Source organism: Myotis nattereri, assembly GCF_964212035.1.
Source record: "Myotis nattereri genome assembly, chromosome: 6".
Classification (NCBI taxonomy): Eukaryota; Metazoa; Chordata; class Mammalia; order Chiroptera; family Vespertilionidae; genus Myotis; species Myotis nattereri.
In genome coordinates, this window is record NC_138081.1 from 36,311,074 (window position 1) to 36,331,150 (window position 20,077).

The following is a 20,077-nucleotide window of genomic DNA, read 5'->3' on the forward strand; positions in this document are numbered from 1 at the left end:
AATAACCTAATATGTCTTATGAATTACTTGGTGACATATAATTGATCATTAAGTGATGGAGCAGAACATGGAATTTTTCCCTGCATTACAAGTACTTTCTCCAGCCGAATGGATGCCACTGATCTGCAGAACAATGTATTTGTTTAGAATGTCAAAGTTTAGTACCTGTGGGATCATTTTTAATGCCGTCTAGAGCAATTACTTGAAACAGTTATTTTTAAGAGCTGGTGGGATTATGGAATACATAAGTGTTTGAGAATGTGAAAATCATTAGCATATTATTTGAAAGCTAACTCACAACAACATATAGTTTAACTCTGTGTGTGTGTGTGTGTGTGTGTGTGTGTGTGTGTGTGTGTGTGTGTAGAACTCAGGATTTGCTTCAGTACTAAAAGAAACCCTCATCCTTTGCCATCCGTATCTTTTGGGCATAGCACCATCCTAGAACCAAGTTGTTTAAGAATCACAAAATATACTTTTTATAGATCCTCAAGATGAATTTGGTATTGAATTATGGACACAATGATTATACAATCTAGTTTCCTCCCTCCTTGCCAGCCAGTGGGAGGTCCAGAACTCCTAACTAAGGGTGACCTGAGGTGCCAGGAGACTTGTCTTCCTGCTGGAGTAACATGCACATTGTTTTCATTTAGATTGTAGGTTTAAGTGGGTGGGTTGCGGGATGGGGGAACCATTACACGACCCTACCCTTAGCCTTTCCCTGTGGCCATAATATGAAGTACCTCCAACAGAAATGGACCAAGAGGAAAAAGTGGGTGAGCGTGGCTCAGTTATATTATGAAAGAGATCTGTTTTGTATCTGATGATTAAATGAGGATATTAGTTTTTAAATCAAGCTATTCTGCAACTATTGACAAGGAAATTGGCCATTGGGCATGACTCCTAATATGAACCACTGAGAGTCTCTATTTTTTTAAAAATGTCTAGGTTTTAAAAGAGCACTAAAGATAAAGTAAGCTTTGTTTGCTTGAGGGAAAAAAATCCCTAAGGGGTAGGAGTTTAAGATCTAAAGCCAAATGATGAAAGAGGTGGCACAGACTCTAGTGTACACACAGCTGCCCCCAGCACAGATAGCCTTCCATCATTTGATTCTTCTTAACTAGTTGTGAAGGCATTTCCATACTTCAAAAGAACTTTTCTCCTTACTGTCTTTATCTCTTAATTATCCTTGCATCTATTTCTTATTTTTTAATTTCAGAACAATGTTTTCCAATCTGTGAATATAGAAGTTATTTCATAGATTCCTTGCATCCATCCAGGCAACAAGCCCTAGCTATGTATGGAACCAATGATATATCTTACACATATCTAGACTGCTTTCTCATGAATACAGTTCAAATTTATTTAAAACCCTTATAAGTTTTTATTAGCTTTCTTTTGTATATTTTATCAATCAACACATACTCAAAATACAGTCACTTCTGTGTATAGATCTTTGATACTTCTGGATGTTAAAAGGGGGCTCTATATCAAAAAAATCTTACAGTATTAACTATTCTGTTAGAAAGTCAGCCTTCTGAGAAATTTCTATGCATGTATTCCTTGTGATGATATAGAGCTGTGCTGCCCAGTGCAGTGACCACTAGCTGTATGTGGCTATTTAAGTTTAGAAAGTCAATTCCTCAGTGACACTAGCCACATTCCAAGTGTTCGATAACCATATGTGGCTATTGGCCATCATATTGCACAAGGCAGATATCAAGACTAATAGGAGAACCTTTCCTAATCTAACTTACCATTATCAACTACTAAATTCTGCAAAAACAATTTCCAACAGACCTTGAAAATAGACTACCACTCCTGTAGCAAATCAATGGACCAAAGACATTTATATCTCCATAGTCATAGCAAGGCAAGGCCTTCCTCTTACGTGGAGGAGAGGCTGAACAGTTTTGCCTGGAGATCTAAAAGTATATTTCATGGAATTCTGTTACGTAAACATTGTGATCAATAATTGAACTTGTACAAATGTTGGGTAGCAATAGAGTGAAACCACTAATATTTCTTTTACTTAAAACTTTAACTCATGTGTTGTTCTGAACAACAACAACAAAAAAGACTGTAGCCCTAGCTATAGAGTGTTACCCCGTGGACTGAAGGGTCCCGGGTTCAATTCTGGTCAATGGCATGTACCTTGGCTGCAGGCTCTATTCCCGGCCCTGGGTGTATACAGGAGGCAACAAATCTACGTGTCTCTCTCACATCAATATCCCTCTCCCTCTCCCTCTCCCTCTCCCTCTCCCTCTCCCTCTCCCTCTCCCTCTCTCTCTCTCTCTCCCTCTCCCTCGCCCTCGCCCTCTCCCTCTCTCCCTCTCTCTCCCTCTCCCTCTCCCTCTCCCTCTCCCTCTCCCTCTCTCTCTCTCTCTCCCTCTCCCTCGCCCTCGCCCTCTCCCTCTCTCCCTCTCTCTCCCTCTCCCTCTCCCTCTCCCTCTCCCTCTCCCTCTCTCTCTCTTTCTCCCTCTCCCTCTCTCTCTCTCTCTCCCTCTCCCTCTCCCTCTCCCTCTCCCTCTCCCTCTCCCTCTTTTTCTCTCCTTTTCCCTCTCTTCCTCTCCTTCTCCCTCTCTTCCTCTCCCTTCCACTCTCTCCAAAAAACAATGGAAAAGTATCCTTGAGTGAGGATAAATGAAAGGCTTAAGCCTTCATCAGTGTGGCTTGGTTGGTTGGAAAATGGTCCCATGCACCAAAGGATCGAGGGTTTGATTCCCCATCAGGACACACACCTGAGTTGCAGGTTCAATCCCCAATCGGGGGCATGTGTGGGAGACAATGGATCAATGTTTCTCTCTCACATTGATCTCTCTCTCTCTCTCTCTTCCCCTCCCTCCCTCCCTTCAATCTCAATCTCAATCTCTTCTTCCCCCCTCCCTCTCAATCTCAATCTCTCCCTCCTCCCCCTGCGCCCTCTCCCTTTCTCTCTTCCTAGAATTAATGGAAACATATCCTCAGGTGAGAATTAAAAGAGAAAGGGGAAAAAAAGACTTGAAGCACTCAAGAACACTTTAAAATCTAATCATAGTTTCAGTAATCAAAGTAGGATCTACTAATTTAAAAAGCAATTGTTTCCCCATCCAAATGCTATTAATTTATTTATTAGCCATAAGAATAATAATATAATTAAATGTATTCACTGTTATTTCTTGATGGCCCTTAGCCAGAATTCAGGGCTTTAAACCTTGGTTATATATATTAGAAATTTATTTTCAAGGATGCACTAGATTGAAAAGCAAGCATCATTTGCTGATCCATTTATTTTCTTACCCAATAAACCTGCCTTGGTTTGCTGAACACACAGGGCATCAAGCTCAAGAGCAATCTCATTAGTGTTAAGCCAGAGCAACTATCTTTCTAAAAGGGCACTGAAATGCCCAAATTGCCTTGTCATTTGGTTGGCGAAGCAACTAAATTAACCAGCGTTTCCGGGTTTTAGGGAAAAGTTTAAAAACCACCCCAGCAGCTTGCAGCAAATTTAGCTGTGTCAATATCTTTGCATGATTCATTTAAATTAACTTTTTATTTCAAATGTAGCAGTCTGGGAAAAGAAATCAGCTCTCACCAACATTTTGAATACCTGCCCAAATGTCACAACTTTTAATAATACCTAAGACTTGTGATGTGCTTTTTAGTTGGCAGAATGTTTCTATACATTAAGTCACTTGATCCTAAGGGCAAGCCTAGGAAGAGCTAGGACTCAAATCCCTGGTGTCTGAACTTGAATCCATTACTCCTTTCAAAGAGCAGCAGTTGCATCATCACATATGTATTTACTACTGACTCAGTGCATGGATCTGTACACATTGAAAGAAAATTAATTAGAAGGTGGCTGGCGGGGCAGGACTGGGAGAGATGGGCCGGACACGCCCTGGAGCCAACCTTCCACGGTCCCTCCCCAGTGTCTGCATAGTGAGCGGGGTCCCTCTGGCAGGTGGGGGCCCTCGGCCTGGCCTGCGGGGATCGGGCCGAAACTGGCTCTTTGACATCCCCCTAGGGATCCCAGAATGTGAGATGGCACTCTGCAAAGTTGCTGTGGTACAGAGTGTGGAATGCAAACGCAAGTGTGCAGTAAACCAGATTCAGGGCCAACAGTGCCCCAGCAATGATATAACCCATGGCCAAAGGTGGAATTGCACGGCCCTGTGAGGAATTGGGCTCCCTCCTCCCTGGTTTCAGGGTGCGTCACCCAAGAACCTCCGCTGCCAAGTCACTGCAGCTCAGCAGCTCCTGCATTGAGTGTCTTCCTCCTGATGGTCAGTGCATGTCATAGTGACGAGTCAGACAGTCAGACATTTAGTATATTAGCCTTTTATATATATAGGTTATGGAAGCCTTAAGATTAGCATTTAAAGGTACTTCAAAGTCCTATGTTACAGGTTCACTTCTGGAGAGATTAGGCCAGTTCAGATGAAACCAAGATGCTTTAATGGAAATAGAAATGGGGAAATTAAGTGAAAGTTTATGAAATAATGCTGAATGATTGGCTTATTTTCTTGAAAGGAAGAGATTAGAAGATGCTGCTATGGAGAAGCTAACTGGCCCAAAAAGAAAAAGAAAGAAAAATTCATCTATCTATCTATCTAGAAACTGTGGCTTTTACTAGTAAAATAACTGAGTTTGCACCCAGTTACCTTAGAGTGAGGCCACCAGTCAATAAACTCAAACCACTTATACAGAGCTTATATATCTTTTTAGTGATTCAGTCATAAATAAGAACAGACTTAGAAAAAAAAAATCATAGTCATGAAAAATGTGACAGAAGAATAAAAGAAAGCAAAGAAGAGATAAAGTTGTGGAAATCTCCTAGAAAGAAGAATGAAAACAGTCTAGGGCGGGGGGATAAAATGGACACATATGTAATACCCTTTGTAATACTTTAAGCAATAAAAAATAAAATAAAATAAAATAAAATAAAATAAAGAAATAGGATAAGAAATTAGTTTAAACCAGGGGTCACCAAACTAGTCAATTCTGCCATTGTTGTGAGAAAGAGCTGTAGGCAATATGCAAATGAATGGGTGTGGTCATATTTGTTCACAAAGGGGACAACCTGGTTGAAACTAAAGGCAGACTACATTAATAAATAAAAAGGTGCCGAAACCGGTTTGGCTCAGTGGATAGAGTATCGGCCTGCGGACTGAAAGGTCCCAGGTTCGATTCCGGTCAAGGGCATGTACCTGGGTTGCGGGCATATCCCCAGTGGGAGATGTGCAGGAGGCAGCTGATCGATGTTTCTCTCTCATCGATGTTTCTGGCTCTCTATCTCTCTCCCTTCCTCTCTGTAGAAAATCAATAAAATATATTAAAAAAAAAAAAAATAAATAAATAAATAAATAAATAAAAAGGAATGTAAAAAAAAAAAAAGAATGAAAACAGAGATGGAAAATTGGATGACCCTTCCAGGGGTACATCAAAGTAACATGAGTATCTCAAAAAGAGTACAGGAAAACTAAGGGGAGGATATTATATTATTACTAGAGGTCTGGTGCATGAATTCGTGCATGGGTGGGGTCCCTCAGCCTTGCCTGCGATCAGTCCCAATGGGGCCATCTCGCAAAGTTCTGATCAGGGCCTGTAGGGGCCAGCCAGCAAGGGGAGGGACCGCAGGAGGGCTCCAGGGCATGTCCGGCCCTCTTACCCAATTTTGATCTGCCAGACCCCAGCAGCAAGCTAACCTACCGGTCAGAACCCTGCCCCCTGGTGGTCAGTGCACATCATAGCAACTGGTCTAGCAGTCAACTGAACAGTCAACCAATTAGTGGAACATTTAGCATATTAGGCTTTTATTATATAGGATTCTCTGAAACTGAGTGGCCACAATAAGAGGGCCCACCAAGTGCCCAGCCCTATGATAAGAAAACTCCACACTGAGTACATCATAGTGAAATATCACTTGCAAAAATGGGGAATTCTAAGTGCCTTCTGGTCATGACATATCCAAAGGTTCAAGAATCAGGATTGTGTTGAATTTCTCATGAATACCACTAACAATAAAAAACAGTGGAACAATACTTTTAAAATTATGGAAACAATCCTTTCCAACATAGAATTCTATACTCAGCCAAACTATTCATTGAATTTATGAGTAAGATACAGACATTTTTAGACCTCAAAACTTTACCTTTCAAATATGTTATATATATGTATATAATATATATATATATAAAATATATATATCTCACATATTTTCCCATTCATCCGTTGATGGACACTTAGGTTGTTTCCATGTCGTGGCTACTTGTGAATAATGCTGCAATGAATATAGGTAACTAATTGTCTTTCTCTTACAGCTTTTAAGATTCTCTCTTTGTCTTTACCATCATTTTAATTATGATGTGTATTGATGTGGGCCTCTTTAGGTCCATCTTGTTTGGGACTCTCTGCGTTTCCTGAACTTTGTCTTTTTCCTTCACTGGGTTAGGGAAGTTTTGGTTCATTATTTCTTCAAATAAGTTCTCAATCTCTTGCTCTCTCTTCTTTTTCTGGTACCCCTATGAGGCAGATGTTGTTATGCTTCATGTTGTCCCAGAGGTTTCTTAAACTATCCCTCTTTTTTCTTGTCGCTGCTCTGATTAGGTGTCTTTTTATATTTTTATTGATTTCCAAGAAGGGAGAGGGAGAGAGAGAGAAACATCAGTGATGAAAGAGAATCATTGATAGCCACTTCCTCCATGCCCCACACTAGAGATCAAGCCTGCAACTTGGGCATATGCCCTGACCAAAAATCGAACCATGACCTCCTGGTACATAGATCATTGCTCAACCACTTAGCCACACTGGCCAGGCATGATTAGGTGTTTTTTCCTACCTTGTCTTCCAAATCTCTAATTCAGTCCCTGCTTCATCCAACCTACTGTTTATTCCTTACAGTGTATTCCTTTTTTAACATATCTTTTATTGTTGATAGTATTACAGATCTCTCTTAACCCCTTTCCCCCATTATGCCATTTTCCCCAGTGTATTCTTTATTTCAGATATTCCATTCTTCATTTCTGACCAGTCCTTTTTTGTGACTTCTATTCCTTTTTCATGGTGTTGAGCATCCTTATAATCTTTACTCTGACCTCTGTATATGATAAATTGCTTGCCTTCATTCATTTAGCTCTTCTTCTGGAGAATGCTCTTGTTCTTTTTGTAACATATTTAACTAATGGAATTTTAGAGTTCTTTTGGAGAACTCAGAAATGTATTCATAATCTATATATATAAAAAGCCAGCGACCATAACTACTGTAACGACCAGTTGCTATGACGCCCACTGTGGCCAGTGAACCGGCCTGATCAGGGGGTGGGACCGGCAGGCCAACCTCGCGGCCCCACCCCCCTGCCAGCCCGCCCCTGATTGGACTCTCCCAACCCAATCAAGAGGGGGCTGGCCAGCCAAACGCCCCCTCCCTCTCCCCCGCCCTTGATCAGCCCGCCCACCACAATAGGCCCGCAGCCCCACCCCTGATCGCACCCCCCACCCCAATAGGGAGCAGGGCTGGCTGGCCAACCTCCTGAAGCCCCTCCTCCCACCCAGTCACACCCCTGATGGGCCCCCACCACCCTGATCAGCCCGCAGCCCCTCCCCCTGATGACCCCACCCCTGATCGCACCCCTCCACCCCAATAGAGGGCGGGGTCATCCAGCCAACCTCCTGCAGCCCCTCCCCCCACTCAGCCCTATCCCAGATGGGCCCCCCCACCCTGATCAAGGTTAGAGCCAGTTGGCCAACCACCCATGGCCCCTCCCCCAGGCCGCTGGCCCCCAATCAGCACCCCCACCCCATTTAGGGGCAGGGCCAGCTGGCCCACCACCCACAGCCTCTCCCCATGGCTGACCCCACCCTCAATCAGCCCCCCAGCCCAAATCGGGGGTGGGACCCACCGGCCAATCACCCGCAGCCCCTTCCCCCAGGCGACCCGGCCCTCATTGGCCCTGATTGGGGTGGGCCAGCTGGCCAACCTCCCACCATCTCCTCCTCCCAACAGGCCCACCCCGATCCACCCTGATTGGAGCCAGGCTTGCCGGATCCCACCCATGCACAAATTCATGCACTGGGCCTCTAGTAGGTACATAAAAGCAACATGAAAGAAAAAGTCATGCTACGTCACATTGCTGAACTAGAAACAATAGTTACAGGGTTATAATAAAGCAAACACTAAACAGTAACAACTAAAAATTGTTGTTAGAATGAGAAGAAGGGAAGAGAGTGTGTAGGTGGGATGTCATTATTTTTCATGATAAGAAGTTAATTGATAGTGCCTAAAATTCAAAAATCAAGAAATGTAAGTATGAGAACAATCCTTAGAAATTAGGATTCTTAAAAATAGAAGCAACAGCCGAAACCGGTTTGGCTCAGTGGATAGAGCGTCGGCTTGCGGACTGAAAGGTCCCAGGTTCGATTCCGGTCAAGGGCATGTACCTGGGTTGCGGGCACATCCCCAGTAGGAGATGTGCAGGAGGCAGCTGATCGATGTTTCTCTCTCATCGATGTTTCTAACTCTCTATCTCTCTCCCTTCCTCTCTGTAAAAAATCAATAAAATATATTTTTAAAAAAAAATAGAAGCAACAGCCTGGCTGGTGTGGCTCAGTGGTTGAGTGTTGACCTATGAACCAGGAGGTCAATGTTTGATTCCTGGTGAGGGCACATGCCCGGGTTGCTGGCTTGGTCCCCAATGGAGGTGTGCAGGAGGCAGCTGATCAATGACTTTCATCAAAGTCATTTATCTCTCTCTTCTTCTCCTTCTGAAATCAATAAAAATATATTTTAAAAAATAGAGGCAACAACTATAAGAACTGAAAGCAGTTACCTCTAAGAAACAAAAATTAGTGAGAAGCAAGGTAGAGAAAGGGATTACTGTTTTTCATCTTGAATCTTTTATATCTCTGACTTCTTAAATTGTGTACCCTGAAAAAAATCAGTTCCATGTTCATTATACCTTTGGATGGTCAGCTGAAATTAAAAATTTTAGAAAGGGTCAAATGTGCCATAGTGATAATACTCCAGACAATACAAACTAAATACTCCCTAAAAACTTAGTTATACTGACATTGTAATTATAATTATAGACCAAATTTTGAATTTGTTTGCCTGCCTAGAGCACCAGAGTCACCTGAAAGATGGTAAACTTTCATTTTGCTCCATCTTGATTTGTCCTTTGGAGTATATGTGCCCTGTAAATTAAATCCCTTTGGGTCATAATTTTATTCTTGCCAACCACTTTGTGATTTTGGCTAAAATATGGGAGCATCAGCTACTTGATCTTATGGTTGTGCTACTAGAAGAGAGAGAGCTAAGGACAGGACAAAGTTATTAGAGTATAAGAGTAATAGAGTTACACTTTCCACTTAGACTTTGTTAGCTAATATCAGCCCTGAGATAGATACCACTTACTCCTTCTGTGCCTCCCATTTAGAAGACATGTTAGGAAAAGAGTAATGAAAGGAATAAGAGATTAGCCATTTAGATCAATTTGATAGAAAAAGGCAAGAAGCCAGGTTGCATTGTTAAGAAAATCTTCAATTTTCTGAGAGTGGCCTCTTTTGTCCCCAATTCTTTGTAACATTGGCAGGTGATGTCTTGGTCCCATTTTTTGTTGTATTGTTGTGGGGTTTTTTCACTGGCATCTAATAATGCACAGACCTGCTGTATACTTCCAGCTTTACATGAGTCTTGCTTTCAAAGTATCTGAGTTCATGTATATATGGTGCCTTGTATGAAGATTGTTTCATTAGAGCAGCCATCTAGGCCTTCGTGGTATTGGAGGTTCTCTGGGCCTCACTACATAGGAAGCTGTAATAATATATCCATGTGTTTCCATGGATAACTTTAGACCACTCTGTAAATTGTGTTTGTGCAATAATTGCAAAAACTAACATTGACACAACAGTATTTGCTTTATTCTCTATAAGATGCCACAATGCTTAGCATAAGTTTTCACAGATTTGTAGGATGAATCAACGTGAGCCATGGAAGTAAGACTCTAGGCAAGGAACTCTGCTTCAATTATTTAAACCTTCTTTAATAATATTAAAAAGCCCTCAGGTCCTACTACATATTTTTTTAGTTTTTAATATCACTTCTTGAACATTTTACTGAAGCATAATGTGCATGCAGAAAAGAGCACATGTCCTAAGAGAACTGAGCACTCCTGTGTGTGTAAGCAGCACCCAGTTGATGAATCAGAATGTGACCTTTCTGTACCCTTTCTCAATCACTGTCCCCAAGGGTAACCACTGTGCTGCCTTTTAAAATTTGTTTCCCCTGAGGAGTTTTGGGTTTTGTACTTTATGGAAATGGAATCACACAGCATGTACTCTCTTGTGTCTTGTTTCTCTCACTCACATTATTCATGTAAAGTTCATCCATATTCTTGAATGTAGTGGTAGAGTACTCTAGCTGTGTACTATTCCATTATGTTAATATTCACAACATATCTATTTATGCTACTGTTGATAGGTGTTTGAGCAGGTTTATGAAGTTTCATGTTGTTTTCAGCATGATAGCACATATATTTCAATGAACATGTATAAACGTATCTATTGAGTATATATGAAGAAGTGTGTAGCTATGTCAGAGAATCTGCATGTATTCAGCTTTGCTAGATAATAGCCAGACAACTTTCCAAAGTAGTTGTGTTGATCTTTAACTTTTTATTCAGCACACATTGCTTTAATGATACTCAGGAAAAGGAATATTATTAGATAACTGTTTTCTTCATTGTAGGTTTCACAATCATGAATGGTGGTTATATAGTAGGAATATGACTTGTTTAAACAAATCTATACTAATAAAAGAGTAATATGCTAATTAGACCAGACATCCTTCTGGACAAAGCCACAGTGGTGGGGGCTAAGGCAGAGATGGTTAGGGGCGATCAGGCTGGCAGGGGAGAGCAGTTAGGGGCGATCAGGCCAGCAGGGAAGGGCAGGTAGGGGGTGACCAGGCTGGCAGGGAGCAGTTAGGGGGTGATCAAGCTGGCAGGGGAGCAGGTAGGGGGCAATCAGGCTGGCAGGCAGGCAAGTGGTTAGAAGCTAACACTTTCGGATTGCGAGAAGGATCCCAGATTGGAGAGGGTGCAGGCTGGGCTAAAGGACACCCCCTCCCCACCCCCCCCCGCCCCGCCCATGCAAGAATTTTGTGCACCAGGCCTCTAGTTTGCTACATAAAGTAGAATGCTTTGATTAATGAAAAAATTTTCTCTCAGGATTTTTGAGTCAACACTTGGTCATTAGAAACATTTTCAGATTTATTACAAAGGAAGAAATTTGCCAAAATCTATATGAACAGTAAGTTCAGGCAATAGACAATTTCAGAGGGAAGCTTTTCCAACAATCATTAAGCAGTCAGCAAAGGACAGTGAGGGATTCTAAAAGCAGGAGCCAGTCACTGGAGATAATGTCAACCCTACCAACCTTGTGTAAACATCTTATTTTATCTGAGCCTTTATTTTCTTATCTGTAAAATGGGGGTCTTAATTCATACTCAGTGAGGATTTTACATGGAATACTTCATATTATATATGTCAGGTATAATTATATCAGGATGGGGAACATCCAGCCCGCAGGCCATAGGAAGCCCACGAAATCATTTGATCTGGTCCTGCCAAGGCATTAGGGGTGAGTTAATTAAATGTTTCATCAAATATAGCAGGCTAACTTTTAAGTTGATAATTTTGTATGGCCTGTGAACGATGGTATAGATATCCAAATGGCCCTTGGCAGAAAAAAGGTTCCCCAACCCTGAATTATATGAAGTAGACAGAGTTCTGTTTATATCAAGGAGCTGCAAACGTATTCTTAGACCATGACATTAAATCCTTAAGTGCCTTCCAGTTATATTCCTAGAGAATACATTTTCCTCTATCTTGTTTAGCACTGTCTTCATTTGTAGCATTTTAAGTGTTGCACAGTTCAACTTCATGAAATTTCACTAAGTCATTAACATACTCTGGTGATCATTAATTTACTACCCAGTTTACTAGTTGCATTGTGAGTTTCTAGTAGTCGTTTGCCTCCATCTTATCAAGTAGCGACTAAAGATGTGCAGTTGGGTCCTGCAATGCATGTTCACGCTTGGGTAGATTATCTCAGATAATGTCATAGTTTTCCCTAACTGATTCAAAAATTACTTCATGTTGGACTTCTTAGTATGTTTGTTCTTTGGTGTGAGTTGTTTTGAAAAGCAATTCTACTTATGTGGCATAATATGTTTAATTGCCAGCTGAAAATGCCAAACAAGTCGTCACACCATTGGGTATTTTTCAGGGCTAAAAATTCTTCATGTGTATTAACTTAATAATAGCCCTTTATTTCATTCTATCTTCTTCTCTCTTTTCTTTTTCTTTTTTATGTCCCCACGTATATTGCATGCAGTGTGTTTGGCGTAGTTATGCAGCTGATGAAAAATCTGTTTCCATTGCAACCTGGAAGCCGCATTTGAAGGCCCTGCACACCTGCAGCCCCACCAAGTAGGTATCAGTGTGACAGCTGGTGCTGTAGTCGAGTCTCTTCAAATTTGCAAAACAAACTATACACATACATACACACACACGCACACGCACACGCACACGCACACGCACACGCACACGCACACAGTGTCAATTTGGGTCTTGCCGTATTCTCTGCTTCTCTTTCAAACCTTTTTAATAGCAACTCAGGCACAAAACTCAATTGACCCAGTACCATTCCTCACCATCCATTGATGGGGTTTAAAGATTAAAAGAATTTAAACTTTCTAGAGATTTATTTCTACTATTTCATGATACTATTTTCTAATATCTCATTTCATAAAACCCACCAGAACTCTAAAGGTAAGCACCACTATTTTTGAAAAATAATGGTTGTTTAAACTCCATCCATCACCTGACCCCAAACAGGGAGTGCTTTGAAAGCAATATATCTTTGCACATTGAAGTTCCTCAAAGTCATTTCTCATTTAGATCCCCTTGGCTCTCCAGCTTTTACCTGCAGATCAAACTAACATTAATAGCAAAATAAGAGAAGAGTTGGAATCCTAATAGGATTACAGTTTACAGTGAAGCAATGGGACCAAACAAATTAAAATTTGGAATTAGCATTCAGAATTTTAAAGTAATATTACCTACATTCACATTTCATTGGCCAAAGCAAAACTCCAAGAGGACAGGGAGTGCAGTCCTACCACGTGCCTGGAAGGAGAGGAGAACCAGAAAAGTTATGAACAGTCCTGATGGTTACGACAGTGAAGTTTAATTTTCAAAAACAATCTTTAGTCCTGGAATCCTGGACTCCAGTTCCACTGGAAGAGCACATATTAAATCATAATCACCATCTAATTAAAGAACTCTTCATTGAAATAACCAAAGTACGTAAGTCAAGGGAAAGGCTTTCTGTGAGTCACCCATCTTGGTTACAGCGGTCAGTTCCTCAGATTGTTCAAACATTATCAAATTGCTTAACTGATCTAGGATTTTAGAGCGTCAGCCATTTCCCTTCATAATCCAACGAAACCTTCATCCTAGTGGCTGCATAGGATTCAAGGCAACTAACTCCTATGACTCGGAAACTTCTTTCTTACTGATGTGAGAGAGAAATGGGCTCAGGAAACCGTCATGAGGTGTTCCCTGGAATTGAAGTCTCAAAAGGACATTTGTGATGCAGCAGAATACACACTGTAGAGGGCGGCAGATCCATCAGTAACTGATGGGACCTGCTGTATGGCTTCCCTGTCCTGCCCTGGGCTTCAGTGCTCCCATCCACAAAGTGAAGGGCAAGAGCTGGGCAAGATAACTTCCGAGCTCTCATGGGACATGTCTCCTAAAAGTTGGTATCAGAACTCTGCCAGCACCTGTGACAGAGATAGTCATAGAACGCCAGGATTTTCAAAGGGATGGGACCTTAGCAAGGACAGAAGCATGGATGCCGTTGAGTGAATGTGTGGATGAGAATCCTCTTCATTTAGATCTTAAAATGTAGTTAAATGCCCTTTATTGAGTACTGGACTCTTTCAAAGTTGTAGTAGGGAAGAAAAAAGGAATATAACTCTTATGCTGTCTGTTCCTTGGGGGTATGAATCAAAACTGGGAATTACATAAAAATTGTATTTCTTTTCTTCATAAATGCATAAGAGGAAGGCCTGCAGAGAAACCAAAAGACGGTTCTCAGGTGACCGAAGAGAGTGGCCTGTCAGCACATGTGATTGATTGGCTTTCCCCTTCCACAGTTTTTGGAAGAAAACTCATTCTGAAGCCTGGAAAAACTTCAATAATGAGGCAGACTCTTCCAATGCATAAACTTATTTTACTCACATAATTTCTCTCTTCTCCTTTGATATTTTTCCTGTTTTTAAGTGGGGACAGGGTAGAGGAGAATTTATGCGAACACCTGCATTTATTCTGTTCCACTGTGACTATCAACCACCTCTCACTCCCCTTCCCTGCACTCCCTCACTCACCCCGGAGACTCAGCCCCATTTACTGAATAACAGGGATTTGTCCAGAATGACACCGCAGTCACTGGCCAAGTTCATGGGATCCCGGGTGTGCTAACATCTCTCCCACCAGCCGTGCTTCGTTGTTCTAAACTGTAGTGGTTCTTAATCTTTGTTGTTGTCATTTTTCTTTGTTAAATTGCTGAGAATGGGATGGTAATTGTGGACTCTTTCCCAAGAAACATGTTTACTGCATAAAAAATTAAAACTTTGCCTACAATTTTAATGTAGTTATAAACTCCCTGAAGCCAAGTTCAGAATCTCTGTTTTAGAAAGCAAACCTGCTTTAATCAAGTGTGTGGGTTTGTGAGGTAAATAATTTACAGTGACTTCAAGGGATATTTTTACATTTATAAAACCAAGTGATATGTAGTAAGAAACAAACCAAAACTTGTTTCTATGTAAATAGGAACATTTAATCCATAACATTTAGGGCTTAAAAACTTCCCAAGGGAGAGATCATTCATTCATGCATGCATTCATTCAACAAGGATTCATTGAGTACCTATTATGTGCAAGGCACTGTTCCAGGCACTAGGATGCAGCAGTGAAAGAGAAAAACAAAAACAAACCAGTTAGAATCTCAGACCTTGGGGAATATAGTATACTCAAGGGTTGCTGGGAAGAGACAATAAAAATAAATAAGTAAAATATTTACTAGATCAGAGGGTGGTGAGTGCTAAAGAGAAAAGTAGAATAGGGAAGGAATTTAAGAAGCATTAGGGGCTGCAGTTTTAAATAGGTGGTCAGCAAAGTGATCATATTACCGATAGCATTATCATCATCTTCATCATCATCATTAAAAAACCAACCATGCTCTTGTTCCCCACAGTTTAGAGATACAATGGGATGCATTGACTCCACCACCTCTTCTGAGGAGTAATATAGGAGAGAGGAGTGAGAACTGTGTGGGGGAGAGAGGGGCGGGGTGAGGGGCATGCCACACCCACTCAAACCTGCCAAGGACACGCCAGCAATTTCTTACTCTCCTCTCTGGTCTGGCTTGTCTCTTACATTTCCTTTAAGGTTTCCACAATTGCTACTTTAAATTTTTGTTTTATAACAAAAGGATTCATAAAGGGAACATATTTTTCTTGATTTTCTTCTTGAAGGGAATGTAGGCTATGCAAAGGGTGAAACATTGGTAAACGTGTTATTTTAGGGAATGAGTCACATATTTTATGAAGCTATAGGGAATTATCAAGCGCACGGATGCCCAGCGGTATCTTAAGAAGTCAGAATTTAGATATTATCTAATCCAATGCCTTCAATTTATTCATAAGAAAATCAAGACCCACAGGAAAGTGAGGTGTCCACCCAAGGACGACGGGTCATTTGCACCATGTTGTATAGACCTGGGTTTGCTACGTTCGGTAATTAAGAACGCTACCCAACACTGGGCTGGAAGAGTTCTAACAGATTCCTATGTGCCTACTAGGCTCCAAGGGAATTCGTACTTTATACAATAGGAAAACAGCATCTGCCTCAACAAAGTGACTGAGGTACATAAGCCACACATTCATGAATCCAGATTAAGAACCCAAATGTCTGTCTAAAGCTCAGGGACTGCAGCTACAGTGTGACCGGCACTGCTTTAAGAGTCTCTGCTAAAGCTGATCAGATCAGAACCACTTTTCTTTAGACATGAATAACTCTGGCTGTGGAAGGGCCCATAGCTTTTCGTTACATGTAGGCAGTATTGTTTTTGCTAAGTAGATGCTATGCTATCTCTGGTCTGTGCCACAAAGAATATATGTTAAAAAGCTAGAGACATTTATTATTTTTAAAATGGCTTCCGTGGATCTTGCTTGAAGTGAATTACTTAAGGTACTTATGTCCCCCCAACCCCCAATTGGGCCATTATCAAGTGCTGTAAATGTATTCACCAGTTTATCATCATTTCTCTTCTGTCCGCACGCACCTGAAGGAAAGAACAAGGGGAAGCATCAAGCAGGTTTGTGATCTTTTCTGCTACATGTTTGTTTATAAATCTGTGCCTAACAGATGTTTTAAATGTGTCTCATGTGAGTAAAATCGATCCACAAATACAGAGTGATTAAAAGTGGCCTTTCCCAGGATTGCCTGCAGAGGTTGCTGTGTTATCGATTCCCCCCTCCCCTTGGGAGCGTAAGTGCCTTTCCCTAACCCACTCACTGCTTTCCACAATCTGCAGAGAGTGCAACATTCGGGGGGGAAATAATCATTATAGCCTTTGGTTACTCCTTGCTACCGTTTTCCCAGACAGAAGTCTCACCCAAGCATTTAAACCCCAAGAAGCAGTATAAGATACACTCCCTTCATCAGGGTCCTTCTTTTAGAGTGAGACATTGGGCTTGGTTGGTTGTTTTGGGGGTTTTTATTTTTTGGCAAAAGGAACACTGTGTGCAGGAGGTGAGAACGGCCTCTGTGCGGCATCTCCAGCTCACTGGGTGCTGAGGTTTAGGTGACCTGATTCAAAAGAAGAGCCCCCACTCCCACCCTTTAAAAGGAAGATAACCGTCCCAGAAACTTAACCAAATAATTTAGGGTCATTCTTTTATGCCTGAGAAGGGCATGCTTCATCAAACAGCAGAGATTTAGACCTAGAGGGAATAGGACGTGAAGGGCATCATTTTAATTGGTTTTAGTGAGTACCAGTAAGGACCCTGAGGACCTGGGTCTGGGAGCAAAGCCCTGGAGGACAGAGCCAGGTGATGGCGTGAGATGTAGCAGAGGCAGGACCAGCAGGAGAACCCCAGGTGCCTGGGAGGGAAGAAGGGACACAAGTCTTTTTTTCCGTTATTGCCACTTGCTTCAGTAATGAGGCCACAAAGGCGTCTCCTGCCCAGAGTTAGCCCCCAGGTCGGGGTCAGTGCGGGTCCAGGAATTGTTCCTTTAGCTTCATTATTCGAGCGGCATTAATCATAATATACTTACTGGACTGTATACAGCACTGAAACTAGTGTTGAAAGTTCACTTGGGGTGATGAGGTTCTGGGTCACCCATTTCTGCATTAGATCAACGAGATTCACAAATCAAATCACAAATGGGTTCATTTATGATGGCAATAGATGTGGCAGGTACGCCTACACAGGGGAGGCCACTAAAGACCCTTCTCTTATTTGGTAGGAATAGAGTTAGAGCAGACTCCGCCATCCTTGTGTTGTGACAAATTTACTTGAAAAAAAGTTACACAGAATTAAACATTGTAAGCTGTTTAGTATCTTTGGTGGTATTTTAAAAGCTTTCCTTGTCTCAGGAGTTATCCATTTACAAATTATCTCAAAGAGTGATTTGTCTCCAAATGCTAAGGTCAGATACCATCTTTGGCACAAACCTGATAGCCACCTGAGAGTAAGGTCACCTGTCTTGGTTTCATTCTCCAAAACAGAGCTGTTGGCACCTAAAGGGGGAGTTTGCAACCTCTGTGGCAGTCCTAAGTGAGGGGTCACCTTGGGCTCACATGATAATATTGTTCTTGTTCCAAATGTTAGTAAGGCAGAAAGCAGAGACAGGGTTAAAAGGTAACTATCGAACATCCTCATTGTGATGGCACACTAGCCTGGAGAAACACATTTATATGAAAGTTCCAGCACACTTATTCCATTAAATTACTCAGAATTGTGTGTGTGTGTTTAAGTAACTATTGAGCTTCAGCCCCTCAGTCAAAAAATGAACTTCGTAGTCAGCTGTCAAAAATCTGCCAACCAAGCTTTTTCAACTTCATGATGCTCATATGTACCTGAAACATTAAAATTTTTTTCTGCATACACGTGTCTGAGATTATCAAAGGTAACTCACTTGAGGATCTGAATATATACAGAACAACTGAGCTAAGTTATTGACACAGAAAATCACACACAGGGAGTTCTTGCTTCTCTGTGGTCATTGGACATTTGGCAAAACCACCTTGAAACACGCCATGCGCGTGTTACTATTTAGCATGCATGCCTTACTTACTGTTCAGACACTTAGGTATTCTATCTGCCAAACATATATCATATCACCCTGTGTAAAGTTCTGACAGAGAATGTGCTTAGTCAATAATTCTTGGATAGTGTAATAAAATGTCTCTGATCTCAAGTAGTTTATGCAAAAAGAGAAAACAGCAACAAAAATGGGGGGAAAGGAGAAACATAAAGAGAGAATAACTGAAAAACATTTCAATAATCTGAAGGGAAGAAGCTGAAGCTCCCGTTTTACTATCACCTTAGCTTTCACCTTGGCAATGAAATTTATAACATTGCATAATAAATGTAGAAAGACTATTGTAATAACAATGGCAACAGTACCATCTTAGGAAATAACAAATTGGTCCTTTCTCAACCAAAATATGCACAAAGGAAAATGCATTTATAATGAGAATTCTCCCTCAGCAGAAAGCAGATCTGGGTCCAGAATATTGTTGATTAATGCTTGGCCCACTTTTAATTGGAATGATGAATACAGCCCACATGGAGAGCACTTGACAGATTGGGGCTATTGGGTTATTGATGGTGATTCAGATAAGCAAAATAAATACCTTTAGCCAACTCGCCAGGTATCTCAGAGCCTGTGATCCCCTAAATCCTTCCTCCTGGTGTTTCATTGTGTTAAGAACTGGGAATAACCCAAGTGTAGATGAGTTCAATACAGCAAGCAGTAGCCCTCTCCTGGTGCCTGGCACTCACTCCCTCCGGAAGTGAAGGCCACATTGTCGACAGGGCTGTCCTACACACAGAGAGATTTCCTCTCTGCAGAATGGATTAAGGATCATACTGAGTGAACTAGGTTCCCTGCTCTGGACTATTCTTGTTAAAGATATTTTGTCTTTCCACATTGAGGTCAGGGTATGTTCAAAAAAATTCATCTACAATGACTGAGGCCACTAAGAAAGACATCCAGTTCTGACATGACTTAGTATTGTTTGTGACAGATCCAAAATTTTCTTTAAAAATACTATCAGTCTCAAGAAGAGCTCAACTGAACAACAATGAAAATAATATTTCTTTGACTCTCTTTGGTAGAGGGTCAAGTACGAATTACTGTTAGTCTCAACTGAGCCTGCTCTGTTCTTCCTCTACTGAGACCATAAATACAACTTATTTAACGTTAATTAATTATTTATTTGTTTTCCTCTGTCTTCCCACTAAAAGAGTTCTAATCTCATATGTGGTAGTGAATGTGCTTATTAATTTTATTCTGATTAATCATTCCATTCAGTAATTCTTCCAACTCACTTTTTAAACTGGGCAGTTTTTCTTTGGGTATAAATTATCACTTTCAGAGAATAGGATTGGCCTGTAAACCCATCAAGCCAGATTAAGCCATTATTCTCACCTTGAGGTTTTATGTCCTCATCCCTCCCTCCTTGACAAGGTCAGTTAGCCATCAAGTAGTTGGTGAATTAGCCAGCACGATGGTACAAGCAGGCTTTTACTTCTTCCTACCTGTTAAGTTTTTATTGCTACAAGAATAAATCACACCATCGGAGGTTCAGGGATCATTTATAAAGCTGTGTGCCTCTGTTTACCCTGTCTCCTTCTCAACCATTGTTGAATATGTGCTTCGGAGTTCAGCTGCCTTGCTTGCAATTTCTAAGGGATTAACAGAACTCTGATAGACTTCTTAGTAGACTACCTAGAGTTGCTA

At 41.3% G+C, this 20,077-nt stretch overlaps 1 protein-coding gene across 5 annotated transcripts in view; it reads left to right on the plus strand.

Annotated features, from left to right (window-relative positions):
• KCNQ5 (potassium voltage-gated channel subfamily Q member 5) overlaps window positions 1-20,077 on the plus strand; it is a gene marked incomplete at its 5' end in the record, with an annotated part of 518,709 nt that overhangs the window by 424,255 nt on the left and 74,377 nt on the right. For 2 of the 5 annotated variants that reach the window (XM_081094506.1, XM_081094508.1), the window contains 2 exons: window positions 12,373-12,467; window positions 16,395-16,421. In XM_081094506.1, the coding sequence (XP_080950632.1) occupies window positions 12,373-12,467; window positions 16,395-16,421 (122 nt within the window). Of the gene's footprint in view, window positions 1-12,372; window positions 12,468-16,394; window positions 16,426-20,077 lie in introns of all 5 variants that reach the window. The other 3 variants (XM_081094505.1, XM_081094507.1, XM_081094504.1) reach the window with 2 other exon arrangements.